We start from the raw sequence: 16,389 nt of genomic DNA on the forward strand, positions 1-16,389 counted from the left end.
TCTATAATGCACATATAATTTTTTAGGAAAATATAATAAAGAATTTATAAGTCAAGCCAAAAGAATTTATATTGAATTATTATTAAAATACTTGCTTGTGGAAAGTGGAAGAGAAATTACCACAAACAACAAGGTATACGGGAACTAATAAATCCTGAAACATACAAAAAAAAAAGTTGAATCAATTAAGTTTACTCTTCTTACAAATCTGTGTTTAATATTTTGATACTGTGTGGGTTTTTTTTAACACAGAGAATAACTGGAAAATAACTGCAAAAGGAAGGGATTACTTTCACAATTAGATAAAGAAACAGTACTCAGACAGCAAAAGCCAGTGAACTGTTTTCAAGGGAAGAGACATTCTTGCAAGAAGGGACATTGGGTGTAGCATTAAATGAGATCATTCCAGAAGGGCCAGAAATCCAATACGGTGTATGTTTTGAAATCAGTTCCTATCAATAGAAAAACTAAAAAAAATATACCTTTTATCCTCTCTAATTATCCATGTGCAGCTTTCATGGTCCACAGATGAATAGAGCTTTCCTTCCATCAAAGGAGGCTGGTCTTTCAGCGTAACCCATATATTATCAGGGGAAAAACGTATTTTTATGTCATCTTTTGTGATGTCTTGAGGCAGGTGAACTGTTATTGTCACATCATCTTGAGTCTGCTGCCAGTAGTAGAGAGGGTCTACAATTGGAAACGTGCAGGAAAATACAAACTAGATTACAAGGACTACTGGATTCCACAGCCTCCAGTGCTGAGACATTTGGCATTTAGTAAAAGAAATGTTTTTGAAAAAGTGTATATTAACTTTTACTCTGAAAAACTTACACAAAATATATTCTGATCATAAAATGGAGAAACACCTTTTTAGCAATCAACTTCATTTGTATCCTTCCTTTCAAGAGTAATTTATATTCATGTCTATACTCAAATACGCTGATAGTTATACAATAGGCATTAACTGTTACTATTAAGTTTACCGTAGCATTATGAAATTGGAAGCCAAAATGTACTTAAATACATGAAACATTAATGATTAATAATTTGGTTGAAGAGACATCAGGTGCAGTATACTGACAAGCTACTGCATGCTGGAAGTACATGCCATTTAGAGATGTGAACACTTTTTTCTTAAATATGTTGCTGGAAGCTATGCTGACTACTCAGTAGAAATGATTTTATAAGACTAAGTAGTCTTAATCTGCCTCAGCTAATGGAGATGAAATAAAACTACCTGCCCAGAGGTAGTAACTGACTTTTTCTGCAGAGTCTAGAATCTGTCTGATTATTAAACTGCCAGAAGAAATGGCCTTTTTAGAGAAATGTTTATACAAAAGAAAGGCTATGACAGCATGAGTGGGTAACGCATAGAAAATAGAAATACAGATGAATATATTTTCTAAAGAGCAATCTTGCAAAAGTTACCTTTCTATTTTGAGAAAAAGTACAGTATAGGTTTCCCTTGAAAGCTCTCAAGTTGTCACAATCCAACTCAAGATTCTACTGATCAAAGCCTCATACCAGCAACTGTGACTCTGGAAGGACTCTTGCACTGCTGCCCTTTGCCACAGCTGCCCTGGTTGCAATGGATCACTCACAGGTGCTACAATTATACTTCCCCAGAAATTATTACTATCTGAGACATGACAGCTTTCAAAATTTTGAACACTGACACAAACCGTATCTGATATTAAAAGTCCAAAATACCAGCAATTTTATATAACTGTGTAAATAAGACTACAGCCTACGTTACTTTGCATTGTGGTGCTCAGTGCACTGAAGAACTCCTTTGCTTCAAGATTTATATATACAGACTATTCTTAATAAAATTTCATGTAGAAAATCACAGTTGTCACAGTGTTTAACATTAACACATTCCAGAAATTTGATGCTTTTGTATTGTTTTCCAAAGGGATTTTCACACTATTAACAAAGATTGTGCTACTATTCTTCAGTTAGAATTTGTTCACTAACCAATGCTTTGTATGCAGAAACAAAAATCAAACATAAAGTAATTCAACATAATTACATAGACATTATAGAGCTTAGTGACACTTGGGAATAAACAACTCTATTAGGTTTTTATATTCTTAGTTTTGTTTTGTTTGCAAAGAAAAAAAAGCATTAATGCATTTTGTTGAAGTTTTTTTGAACTGCTTTCCCATTGGAGAAAACAGAATCTTTTACAGGAGTCTCATTCCTTAAGAAGATTTTTCAAAATAATTTTTTAAATTTTAGAAAGGCAGGAATTACATAAAATTACATATCAAAAGGCTTTCTGATGAATAACAGTTTGGGGAGGTCAATGCCCCCCTCCCATCTAGGAAGACTGGTTTCTTAATTTGAGTACTTCAGACAGCTGCCTACATTTAAGCATTAGCAATCCAACTAATACCAAAAACCTATTATATGTCTGTCTGCAAAATATCCTTTTCCTTAAGACAACAAAATTCTTTAAGTGTTTCCTATCCAAAAGAATGCACCTAATACAGGTTTATGCACAATACAACTTCCAACAGTAAAGGCAAACAAACAAACAAAAATCAATCTGTCCATAAGATAGATATTAATACACTTATTGCTAGAGTTTCCAAACAAATCCCGAACTAACAAGGTGTGTCCTAAGTCAAAGAAGAGAGCAGACTATCATAACCTGACAGACTAAGTCTTACCTTTCTTTTCATTTGATACTTTTGCATCATCATTTTCTTCTAATTTGTCACTTTCACTTTGCATATATGTGAATGGTTTGTGGGAAACAATCATTAGACCATCCCCACTTGGCTCTATTGCTGCATAATGAGGGACTGATTTTCCTTGCAAAATTCTCCTTTTAACGATTTCGTATCTATGATCACCTATAAAATAAAATTTTAAAAAGTCATAATATATTTCTAGAAGACAAATTATTATCTAAGGAACTCATTACATTTAAAAATACTATGCAATCCTACTTGTTAAATCACAGTACCACGGTTTTCCAATGAGTTACACTGGATTAATCTAAGACTTCATTTTATTCTTATGATGTCTTTGCTGATCACAGCTAGTCCAGCACAGCCTCAGTACAAATAAATTTTTTCTTGTAGAGAAGGTAAGAAGAAAGCTAAACATATCACATTTTCTGAATCTCATAAGGCAGCATGGTGGCTCCTCATTTCAAGCTTTTACAGCAAGTATTTCTAAAAGTTTGGTTAATGAAAGAAAACCAAATTTGAAAGGGTACACTTTTGTTACAGTCCTCTGAAGTACCACAAAAGATATGGAAAGACCTTACCACTGCCCCCATTCTGATTTATTTTCATGTTTCCATTTTTTTCCTTTGGTAACACAATAGTGGTGAGTGTGAGCCTTTTGTCTGCCAAACAGGGCAGATATCTCACATTTGTCCATGTCAAGAGACATAAACATGTTTTAAGGCTTTGCTCTGATGAAGCACAGATTTTGGAAATTTAAGAAATGGCTTGCTGATTAACTACTTACTTTTACTAAAATGTGAAAAGAACTGCATCCACAGACAATTTCAAAGAAAGGCAAGCAACAAAAATTGATTACTGATGAAAGAGATTGTAAAGTATTGTAATTCCTCAAAACCGCTTTTATCTTTGAGACTGGTTTGTGACAAATCAGACATCAGTCTGATTTGTGAGATGTTTGTTTAAATTAAATCAAATTTCTTTCTCTCTTCACAATTAAAGATTGCTTTAAATTTTGTTATTTGCATCTCTCCTGACAGTCATTTCAAAAATTTTTTGTTCTCTGGAAATGCTGAAGAGCTGGCAAGATTTTTTGAAAAATTTTTAAATCTACTTTTAAGGATTCCTAAATTACAAAACATACAATGTAAAAAAGGACTTTTTATTGAAGTGTACAGTATTAAAAAATACAATAAAAGTCTGTGTTGACATTTGAGTAATGGTTTTCAGCTCTAGACTGGCAGCATTACTGATTTAGTTTTTCTTCTAAGCTATAAACAGTAATGTTCAGAGGTTTCTTTCTCTTGTTGAGCTGGCCATAAAAGCATAAGGCAGTTGGTCTCATGAGGCTTTCCAAGATATATTTCCATCAGCCAAGGTTTCAACAGCAGAAAATATAACTAAAGCCACTGAGGGCAACAGAGCTGGTGAAAGGGCTGGAAAGAATGTCCTGTCAAGACTAGGTGAGGACTTCAGGCTTGTCTAGTTTGAGGAAAATGAGGCTGAGGGGCAACCTCATTGCTGTCTGCAGCCTCCCTAGGGAGGGGAACGGGAGATGGAAATGCTGAACTCTTCTTGGTATCCAGTAACAGGACAAATGGGAATGGTTCAAAGCTGCACCAGATGAGATTCAGACTGGACACTAGGAAGCATTTATTTCCTGAGAGGGTGGTTAAACACTGCAACAGGCTTCCCAGAGAACTATTCTATTCAATGCTATCCTATCCATATTAGATATGTAGGAGATAGAGGAACATTTGGCTAGTAATATCACTATATGCCTCAACTGCTTTTTTAGTCAAAGCTCTTGTTTCTATCATTATCAAAATTTTATTTCTTGCTACATAATGAGCAAGACCATATCACAGTAATTCCAAGAACGTCTATTAATTTAATCCACGCATCTTTAAATAAGACAGTGACACATGGGGTCTTGTATCCTTTATATAAATCATGATATTTAATGTCATATATATAGGGTTGTATTGAATATATTAAGTATGATTTGTCAAACTTTATTAGGATAAAATATTAATTAGTAGGTATTAATATACTAACTAATATGTTTTCAATGTGTTGGTCCAAAATTAATGGAATAACTTCATACTCTTATTCCAGGAAAACCTTTTACACTATAGGTCTTATATTTATCTCATACTACTTCCAATCCCACTAACATCATTAATTGAAAGCTAAAAAACAACAACAAAAACGTAACCAAGGACCCATATCCATCTGTACAATATTTTAAAAAATACAACAGACATTAGTTAGAAATAATTCCGTATAACCTCGATTTTACAAGACCAAGCTAAACATAAATTGCATTTTGTAACATTCAAGTAAAGTGCTATCTTGTTTTCTAATTATCTTAATGACAAAAGAGCAAAACTTTACTTCTTCCTGTTTTCCAAATGTCTGTCAAAATTTAGCTCTATAACCAATAACTTGATTTCAAAATATAAGAAAAAATTATCTATGTAAAATCTAAGCTGTGAAAAAGAAATATCAGAACCTGTGGAAAGATAACTTCTAAGACAAAGAATAAAAACATGATTTTTATTTTTTTTAACATTACTCACCAGTAATATAAATATAAAACACTTACCCTCTTTTCTTTCTGCAATTGTAAGCCATTCCAAGGTAACATGAAATCCACTTCCTTTTGTGTCCAGTTCATCTTTTTCTACCCTAAGCACTAGCACAGCTAGTGAGTGTGCATCAGATTTTACAAATGAAACACTGTGTGCTAAAATAAATGGACTTCCTAGTTCTTCATTAAACACAATCTAGAAGAAAAAATGTAATAAAAAAGCCAAGTCAGACAGTTAAAGCTGGAAGCCTTGCTCTTTTAGAGAAAGCAGGGAAGAGTTTCAGTGAATGTCAAATTAGTAAGTTTGTCACCTACAAATCTCTCTGACAACATGAATCCGCAAATGTCACACATTTCTGGTTCCTCCTTCTGTGGCTATCAAGCTACTGTACTGAAATGTTTTTAAACATTATTGTTTATACTGAACAATCGTTATAAGAGCCCATTAAACAAAGCACAAAGATCCCCAATTCTGCATTGTGGCTGGTTAGCACTGCAATAAATAGAGGTACAGCAACTGATGAGAACAAGAGGGTACATAAACACTGCCTATCAACTAGCCAAAGTCTCACACTCAAGATGAAAATGTAGGCATTTCCCCAAGGCCCCCACTAGTTCTCTAGATACTTCAACATTCTGAAAATCCTTGGAGACCTGTACATACGCAAACAAGAAGACAAAGGTCCACAGCATCACTGCCAGTGTTCAATCATCAAACATGCCATTATTTAGCTTTGCAAAGAGAGCCCATTTTCCTCCTCTATGAACTAAGAAACAAAAAGCTACAATTAAATGAAGGAGATAATATTCATGTTTAGGAGAAGCTAGGGTTAGAAGTTATTGAATATTTATTTATGTACATGGATTGGAAAAGTCCACCCAATATTTGAATGTGACTAGGTAGGCAGAATGCCTAACTATTACTGTCATATTGAAAGGCTAACCAGCACCACTGTGAATATAAAATATCATTAATTATTAACTTAAAGTTATAAATTTCATTAATTTATGATTTTTTTTTATATTATGTGAAAAATATTTCATTAATTTCATATAGGACTCTGTATCTTATAGTGTGAGACATTTGATACCTATTGCTGGAAGTTTTAATTCTAAAAACCATGTATTACAATTTTTTTCAAAAAGTACTCATTCAGCAAAAAACTGAAGATAAAACCAAAATTAATCCAAACAATAAAGAAGAAAAGAAACATTATTTTCTAGAAGATTAACATATGAAAATGAAAGGATAAATTACAAAGAATTCAAGCTTCAGTAGTTGAATGAGCTCAATCCAGCTGTTGTTACTGAAACCTGATAAAGTTTGAGGATTTATAGTGTTGTGATATTAACACAACTCTAAACCACTGCATGCTCTACATACTCAATAAATCAATTTAAATGATGACAGAACCTCAGATATAAATCTCATATTTTTGTTACACTGACAACTTCAATGTAACTTATTTATGTGTCAGCATTCTCACACATAACAGAATAAAAACCAGATGGTATTTATTACCAAGCATCTAAAACCAGGATGATCAATTTCCTTCACTGAACTCTCAAAAGATGTAGAGAAAGGAGCTAATCCATCATGCTGAAATCTTCCACTTCAGTACATTCGCCTACATTTCTGCCAATACTAAAACATCTGTGGTTTCTTAGGAAACTACCCTCTAACCAAGAAAACAGATGCAAAATGCAGGCACTTTTTACCAGATTCATCTTTCATAAACTAAGAGGAACTAACCAGAGAACATGAGACTCACAGCTTCAGGTAGAAATGTAACAATTATATTTGTTGTGTCCAAGCAGGATAACAAATACCATTATTAATGCAGTTAGGTCTCTTTGATAGGGGTATATGTACAACTCCTAAATACATTATTGCAGGACATACCTCCCACTTTTCAGATGCACTGCTTCCACGCTTGCCTGATTTAATTAAATACAGTCTTCCTGTACCATCAGAAAGGGTAACCCATGTGGAGGATGAGAAATGCATTGAGGCACAAAGGCGATTATCACATGCAGTCAAGTCTGTAGGTAGCCTGAAAACTTCTCTTGGTTTTTGTAGAGCAGTGTCCTATAAACAAACAGTCATGAACTAAGACTTTATGAAGTATTTATTAGTTTCAGTAAATCTTACAGTAAATATTTTTATTAAGAATATAAAAATTATTTCAGTAAACATTTATTATTAAGAATAATAAATCTCTAATAAATAATAAATGTACCAATTTTGTGTATCATTAAGCATATTTGGAAAAAACTGGGTAGCAAGCTTAATTCCCACATATGTGGGAAAGGTGGTGGAAATTCATCAAACTGGTTTCTATGAATGTTTTCTGATATTTCAGCACTTTTCCCTGCAATTTTCAGCAGTAATTATATTTTGCATTAGAAAAGGCTTTTAATTTCCCCTAGCATTCCTATATAATAACCACTTACCTCAAATAATTCTAGTCCCAGGAAAAATAAGAAATGAAAGACATAGAATTGTATTCAAAGTACCGCATAAAACTCACCTGTAAATTTAAAAGGATTTTAGCTTAATCTGATGCACAACTGGCAAATATAATTTCTCAGCTTTCCTAGAGTGGTGACTTTATTCACTAATTTAAGAAAAGTAACACCTATGATTAGCTGGCAAAGAAAAGCTGTGCTAATTCATATTTTCAAATAACTTTTCTATCACATTGTTATTATACTATGGAATTAAATCCAGTTGATGGCCAGTCACTAGTGGTGCTCCCCAGGTCTCAGTATTGGGCCAGTCCTGTCTAATATTTTAGTCAATCATCTGGATGAAGGATTTGAGAGTACCCTCAGTTTGCAAAAGACACCAAGCTGAGCAGGAATGTTGATCTGGAGAGGGTGGGCAGGCTCTGCAGAGGGATCTGGACAGGCTGGACTAATGGGCCAAGGCCAAAGGTATGAGGTTCAATATGGAAAAGTGCTGGGCCCTGCCCTTGGGTCACAACCCCAGGCAGCACCACAGGCTTGGAGCAGAGTGGCTGGAAAGCTGTCCAGGTAGAAAAGGACCAGGAGTGCTGGTCAACAGCAGCTGAACAGGAGCCAGCACGTGCCCAGGTGGCCAAGGCCAGTGGCATCCTGGCCTGTATGAGAAATAGCTGGGCAGCAGGGTTAGAGAAGTGGCTGACCCCCAGTACTGGGCACTGGTGAGGCTGCAGCTGAGGTCCTGGGTTCAGCTTTGCCCCCCCCACTATAGGAAACAAACCAAGGGGCTGAAGTGTGTCCAGAGAAGGGCAGTGGAGCTGGGGAAGGGTCTGGAGCACAAGTCCTGTGAGGAGCAGAGCAGCTGAGGGAGTTGGGGTTGTTCTGCCAGAAGAAAAGGAGGCTCGTGGGGGACCTTATGGTCCTGTACAACCACCTGAAAGGAGGCTGTAGCCAGGTGAAGGTTGGTCTCTTCTAATAACAAGTGACAGGACAAGAGAAAATGGCTGCAAGTTGCCCCAGGAAAGGCTTAGATGATATTAGGAAAAATTTCCTCACCAAAGGAAACAAGCCTGGAACAGGCTGCCCAGGATAGCTGATGCAGTCACCATCCCTGGATATATTTCAAAGATGTATAGATATGGCACTTAAGGACACAGTTTAGTGATAGACCTAGCAGTGCCGGGTGATTGGTGGGACTCAATGATCCTAAAAGGCTTTTTCAACCTAAACAATTCTATGATTCTACTTCATGTCAGGGTAAGTTTATTTAGCATCCTGTTGCAGTGCCATGCTGCAATCTTTCTTAAACTGAACTATAGATAGCTTTTGAGCAGGAATAAACAGAGACACTATGGTGAACAAATTGCACAGATGATAAAATTCTTCAGTGAACAATCAAAGGTGTATGGATTTTTAAAAAATTATGCATAACACTACATTTTACCAAAAAAAAAAAAAAAAATCCATTATTTCCTACTCTGTTAACTTTACACAAATCAGCTTGATTCAATAACACTGCAAAATGGATGTTAGATTAACAATTTCATCATTATTTCTAGTAATTGTTCCCATAAATCCTGCTTTAGTTCTGTGCTGTGTTCTTAATTTCCTGCTAATTCTAAGAGAAAAAAAACCTGCTTTCATGCTGAAGATTTGATTTCCAACTTTTTTCATCAAGTACATTGGCATGTCCTCTGGCATATCTTTTAGGGATTATTCTTTATCTTCTGCCTTCACCCACATACAGCTCTTTCTTTGCTAAATAAGGCTTTGTGACTGACTTCTTGCTCATTATTTGGCTCATGGAATGTCAGCCATGCTGCTGCCTGCTTAGGACTAAGATTTACGTCCATTTTTTGTGTCAAAGTAATCTCTGAATACCCAAGAGGCTTGCTTGGTTAAAAGAAAACTCTAACAAAATCTTTATGATTTGAAAAGAATTTGACATCACAGATTAAAGAACAGTCAGGACATGCTTTATCAGCAACAGAGCTTGATCAGCTAATTATGAAGTAGACCAGGCTGCAGTCTTAAAACATAAACAAAATATTCTCACAGAAAAATACAAGATGCAAACTGGAGATTCAGCAACATCACAGTTACATCTCTATAATCTTTTAAATAACTGAAATAGAACTTAATAATTGGAAGTATTTCAACTGAACTAAGAAGCTGTTAAATAAAATGGGCCAGCAGTCTGACACAAGTGGGGTCCCTCAGGGATTGATACCACACCCCACACACTGAACATCTTCATAAGGTACCTGGATGATGGGATTGAAAGCACCCTCAACACATCTGCTGATGACACTAAACTAGGTGATGAGGTAGACATGTGTACCTACAGAGGAAAGCCATGTGGCAGAGAGAGCCTGGAAGAGTGAGGCAGCAAGAACATTGGGAAAATAAAAGACAAGCACAGTCCTGCATCTGGAATGGAAGAACCAGAGAGCTCTGAATAGACCAGGACCCCTGTGGCAGGGAGAAGCCCTGATGAAGAGGACCTGAGGGCAATAGGGATAACATGGTGACCATAAGTCAGCAGTGCAATGCTGCAGCACCAAAGGTAAATTGGATCCTGGCCTGCATCTGCAGAAGTATCACTAGCAGAGATAAGAGATGTTATCATCCCACTCTACCCAGTGGTTGTCAGGGCGCATCTGGAATGACTTTGAAAGAAGACATGGACAGATTGGAAAAGGTGCAACACCATCAAATGTCTGTAAAATCTCCCCTGTGTGAGAAGACTGAAGGAGTTATGTCTCATCTCCCTAGAGAAGATTCAGGGGAAAGCTCATCACAATGTTCCAGGGCAGCCACAAAGAGATCAGGGGCTCTCTCCTCACAAGAAGCCATGCAAAGTAGCAAAGACAAGGGATAGCAGCTAAAAGTTGCGTTAGGAGAGGTTTCATCTAGACACAAGAGAAATTTTTTACAATGAGAACAATCAATGACTGGAACAACCTCCCCAGGGACATGGCAGAAACTCTCATCACTGGAGGTTTTCAAGACTAAACTGGACAGAGTGCTAGATAACCTCATCTAGGCTCCTGTGGCCATGAGAGCTTGGATAATATGATCCTTTGAGATCCCTTCATCTGGGCTATTCTATGATTCTAAAATAAACAAAAAATATAATTAAAAAACCCCACATCATATTCACCACCTTGTCCCTCTAACAGGTCCATAGACTGCAGAATCTGATTTGCAGTCTTCCAGTATTAACAAAGAAAAGCAATTCTTGTTCTTTTTTGTATCTTGCGGGGAACAGTTCTCAGGAAGTTATGGCCATTTGCCCTATTTTCACAGAGTTATATATCTATATATATGTATATATATATATATATATATATATTTTTATGTATCACACATGAACCAAAATTAGATACAATGGGTTTCATAGGTATCTTACAGGCTAGTGTACCTACATGTATTTGAATTATAAAATTCTGAAAAAAAAGAGGTGCCTGACTGACCTTCAGAGATCATCCCTTTTTAAACCCAATCTATACTCTTAATCCAACAACAAATAGACCATGCTGAGAACATAAAAAGTGGTTATAGAGCCACAGAAACTACTTTTTGTTTTATTTTACTGGGCTCATTTCCAGTCAGTTGATCTACAATTATTTCTGAAGGCCCACAAACCAGAAACCTCTGTTTACAAGAGGGAAATTCTTCCTTCATTACTAAAAATAGCATTGCTGTCACTAAGATAAAAATATGTTTACAAAGAAATGTATTTGCAAAAATAGAAAAACAAAATTTGAAAAATATTACAGGGACAGTTTTGAAGATATTGACAAGTATGTAAAAGGAAGCAGAAACAAGAAGCATATTTTTGTATTCACAACCTGGTGGGAAACAGGTAATTATTAATTGTGACACAAAATGGTTCTTAGTCCCAGGCCCATCCTTAATGTAGTAAGGCATGACACTAATAAATAGCAGTGAAAACATTCAAGATTAAAACTGTGTCTCATTACAGACCTAGAATATTCAGCTACAAATAATTTAAACATCTTCTGTCCTTCTGTTTTTACTCAATCAGTAGCTTGGGGGGAATAATCTACTTCTAGCAAAAGAAACTTACTCATTCTGCTCTGTAAAATAAGGCAGTCAAAAATCTACATACAAGGGACCGTCTCCAAAAGAGTCCTTTGTACTTGGGAATGTGAATGCAATACAGAGAGAGCACACTGTGCATGCAAAGCATGCAGTGGCCTCATTTATTGAGAATCCCACCTTTGAGGGCATTTCCAATCCTTATTTTCCAGATGTTAGTAAAATCAGATGTGCACTTCACACATGTTGAAAGGTAAGCAAGAGAAATTGCCTTTGGGTAAGTACCATTTTAATAAGCAAGAGCAAAAAAATACCAGATAACAATCAGATAGCCTGCTTGCCTTTTGGGCCTACTTAAATTCATATTAGAGATTACTGTATGCTACAAGAAGATTATGAAACCTGCAATGGAAAATTGGCAAATCTTTAATTATTAGAAGCATTCAGGGTCAGTTTCTGGAGTCAGCTGTATCACTACACCCCTTGGACTATTCTACTAATTTATAAAACATTTAGAAGCAGAGAATGAAAGAATTAAAAGGAAAAAAAATCCAAATAAACCAAACCCACAACCCAAACAAATATCACACAATCATTAGATACAATGAATTTTGGCTTCCTCATATTTTATTTAATTTTTAGATTTCACTGAAAGGCATTTTTTCCCTACAAAGTAGAGAAGTTTTCCCTTGTAACTAGCAACAATTACTGAGCCTAGGAAAAAAAAAGTCAAAATCTTGTGTATCTTATCATGGAAAGAGGAAGCATCATTCCTCTTAACAGTGACTTACGGGGTATACTGTATAACATTACAGAAGACCACACTTTTGTCAGCCTTCAAGTGAACTGTAACAGTATGCTTCAAATAGTTTTGGATGCAATTAAAATAAAAAATTATCAACTACTTCATCTTCTAAAGCTCACATCAGATTTATCAGCATTGAGCAGGAATTTCCGATCTCAATCTCCTGAAAAAATGAAAAATAATCTTTACTACAAATTGTTTCTTTCAAAGGGCAAGAAAGGAAATTATCTTATTCACAACATTGCTATTGTGAATAATTTAACTTTAGGCATTTATTTAACTTTAATTAATTAAATTTAACTTTAGGCATTTATTAGAACAGTCTCCAATCTCATTCTGGCAATGGAAAGGATGGACTTCCTTGAAGATGAAACAAAACCTACTCTCAGTCCCCTTGTGTCAGATTAGCTTTTGAACTGTTTCTTTGTTCACCAGGTGGTTAACTGGGGTAATAGTTACTCCCTGCTTTAGAAGCATGAGGGGATGGTGCGAGTCGGTACTCATCTGTTACACTAGCAAGAAATGGCTAAAACAACTGGGCACTGCTCGGGCATTGCTCAGTGCTGGTGAGCAGCTGTATTGTCCATCACTTGTTTTTTCTTGCTTTATTTCTCTCTCTTTTCACTATTACTGTTATTTCTGTTGTTCTTATTATTATTAAACTTTGCTTTATATAAATTGTTAAACTGTTGTTATCATAACCTGTGGGTTTTACCTTTTTCTGATTCTCCTCATCCTACTGGGGATGAAGGAGTAGCAGTGAGCAAGCAGCTGCATTGTACTTAATTGTCAGATGGGGTTAAATGAGAATACTGTAAAAACATGAGATATTTTATAAAACACTTAAAATAAAAATTATTTTTTTCAAGGAAATAACGAGGAATGAGAAAGGAATAAAGGAATGAAAAAGAAAGGAAAAAAGTTATAAGTCATATGGCAATTCCCACAAAGTAGAAATAACAAATACAAGACTATGTTTTTATGAAAAATCAAAATACCTAGACATTTGACACATCTTTTTAACTTTTTTTTTTAAATATTAAATTAAATTTAATTTTTAAAAAAATGTCCTTACCCAGCATTCTGAATAACAAAGAGACAAGTATTTAAAACCCTAAAAGATTTTGTTGTTCTCTATCTGCTTTCTTATTCTGACTTGTTTCAAATAGCATTCCCACATTGTGTCTGATGCCACCAACAGCTGTTCTGAATTCAAGTTAACTGAAAGTTATAGAAACAGTATTCCATACCTAATTCTGATTGGAAATTAAAGGGATGAAAATGTATGTACTATTAGGGATTTTAGTTAAGTGTGAGAAGAGTTCTTACTGCCACAATTTTTCAATTTGATTATTTGAGCATAAAAAGAAACCAAGTTGGCTTTGCAAGAAGAGCTTAAGGCCAAGAAACCAAGTCCAACTGCTAAAGGAGAAAATTCTGAATTTTTTGCAGCTATACGTGAATGCTAAAAACACCGAGCAATCAATGAAGTTGAGTCAGATGCAGAAAACTGACCAATTAAAAAATTTCACTACCCTACCCACTGGGTGTTTAAAGCAAAGTATTGATTACTGCTGGCATACTGAATAAAAAAAGTCCAACAGCTGTAATAGGAGAAGGTTAAAGCTACTTTACAGTATTTCCAGCCAAGTTAAAGTAACAATTTCCTCAATCTGGTATGAAAAAAACACCTGAATATTCATCCATCAACACAGAAGAACTGCTTGTGTTGATCACTTTTCTTTTTTCAATTATGTGTGATTCTGAGCAAGATGTTACGTGCACTTCTTTTCCTTCACAGATGACATCTTTTTAAACACCTCAGTTGCAGGAATAATTCATGATATATGGATAACCAACACACTTTCACATTAGAATTAAAGCTGCAACCAAAATAAGAAATAAAACTAGAAATAATGCTGTGTTAGAAAGCCTGTGTGTTCTTTCACGCTGATTTTAGGATGAACACATTACCCTGTTCCATCTTCTGTTTTAAAGAGGACTGACATTAATTTTAATTGTAAGCTATACTTGGCCAAAATCAATCTTATTTTTAATATACATTTGACTAATATATGGCTGGGCACATTTGTAATGAGACACCTTGTTGATGTTTCTGAACACAAATTCCTTTTTATTAATATGCAAACATGTTTCCTTTGCAAAACAGAATGGTATCATGTATTAGGACACAAGATGGTGCCTATTTACTTCGCAGTTTAATCAGTTTTATTTCCCCCTTCACATGGAACCCAAACTTGTGACCAGATGATTAATCAAGTGCCATTATCTTGAAATAGGTCCTAAGGAAGAATATTTCTTATGTCAATTTATAGCCTGTTGTAAAAGCCTTTATCTGCCTAGAAATAAATGTATGCACACAGTGCCCTCCTAATAAAGGAATGTACTGGGTGTCCGTGCTGTGCAGGCAGAGGGAACCTGCAGGGGTGGCGTCAGTGGGGAGGGGCCAGGGCTGCCCTGTGCACATACAGCCACTTCCAGCTGGCTCCACTGGAGCCTCTCCATTGCAGAGAGCTGAGCTTGTCAGCTACGACAGCGGTGTGGAACAGAGGTTTGCCTGCAGCACTTGGAGCAGACCATGGAAAAGCAGGCTGTCCTCCTGAGACCCACACAGGACAGATATCCACGCTGTTGCACATGGAAAAGAGCACATGGAGCAAGTTCTTGGTACAAGCTTTGTGTGACATTTCTTATCATCCTACACTAGTTCTAATTGGCAATAAATTAAATCATTTTCCCCAAAGTCAAATCTGTTTTGCCCATCATGGCAACTGGTAAGTGATCTCCCTGGTTAATGCTCATCCATAGCCTTCTCTCATTTTTTCTTGCCATCTTGTTGAATAGAGGGAGAGAGAGAGTGTTTGGGTGGGTGTCCAGCAGCAAGCCAGGGTTAACCAACCTCAAGGATAAAACATAAAATGAGATTGAGACAAGCCACTGTTAAGAGAAGGCTTTATTTTAGATGTTTCTACTAGGAATCCAGATGATCTGAAAAGTTTTGGAAGAAGTCCTAGAAGATTATTCTGTCACAGTAAGAGTCTGCCAAAGTCTCCAACTGCTATACACTATGAAGAGCAAAGGAACTATTTTGCAGCTTCAGTTCTCACCCTATCATCCTCTGGAAACCTGTATTTCCTGAAAATCTAAAATTACAATTTCAGAATTTTTCTTAGTTTAGTCCTGACCTAGTAATTTCTGTTCCCCAGAACCTTGCACAGGCTAAGCCACATGCTCTCAAAACCTCACACATAGTCCTGTGTTTTCTTTTGTCTGACAGGGTTACGAGTCAAACTCTCATAGTATGGCAATGAGTATTTTCCTTTACACACAGTCTTTTCTTCCTTAATGCCCAAGCACTACAATTGTACGTGCCAGAAACATGGTGCCCATAGAACCATGTCCTTCCCTCTCTGAAACAAGGTATAGTTTTATAAAGGAAGCTACAGCATCCATGCATTAAAATGGCTCAAAAGAAATACAAAGTTTGATTACTTAAGACCACCAGCATAAAAACAGAAATTTCAGACTTGGCCTAGCTTGCTTACACTACTTCAAGCTCCCTCACAGCCACCAGCCTCTTTTTGCTTCCAACACATGATGTCTAGATTAAGCATTTCTAATTCTAACATATACACAATGACCGGGTTTTCAAGTTAGCAAACAACTGCCAAGTAAAGTCAGGGAGAAAGAGAAAAACAACTAGAAATCTTCCCTTTTCATCAGCTTGTCATCATGTCCAT

General features: G+C 35.9%; 1 protein-coding gene across 1 annotated transcript in view; it reads right to left on the bottom strand.

The window, feature by feature from the left end:
- Positions 1–16,389, bottom strand: part of NUDCD1 (NudC domain containing 1) — a 39,186-nt gene that overhangs the window by 12,002 nt on the left and 10,795 nt on the right. The window contains exons 3-6 of the mRNA XM_058832532.1: positions 7,199–7,384; positions 5,311–5,491; positions 2,679–2,864; positions 483–690 (exon numbers count right to left, since the gene is read on the bottom strand). Coding sequence (XP_058688515.1) covers positions 483–690; positions 2,679–2,864; positions 5,311–5,491; positions 7,199–7,384 — 761 coding nt within the window. The remainder of the gene's footprint in view (positions 1–482; positions 691–2,678; positions 2,865–5,310; positions 5,492–7,198; positions 7,385–16,389) is intronic.

The sequence above is a fragment of the Poecile atricapillus genome, chromosome 2 (assembly GCF_030490865.1).
Source record: "Poecile atricapillus isolate bPoeAtr1 chromosome 2, bPoeAtr1.hap1, whole genome shotgun sequence".
NCBI lineage: Eukaryota > Metazoa > Chordata > Aves > Passeriformes > Paridae > Poecile > Poecile atricapillus.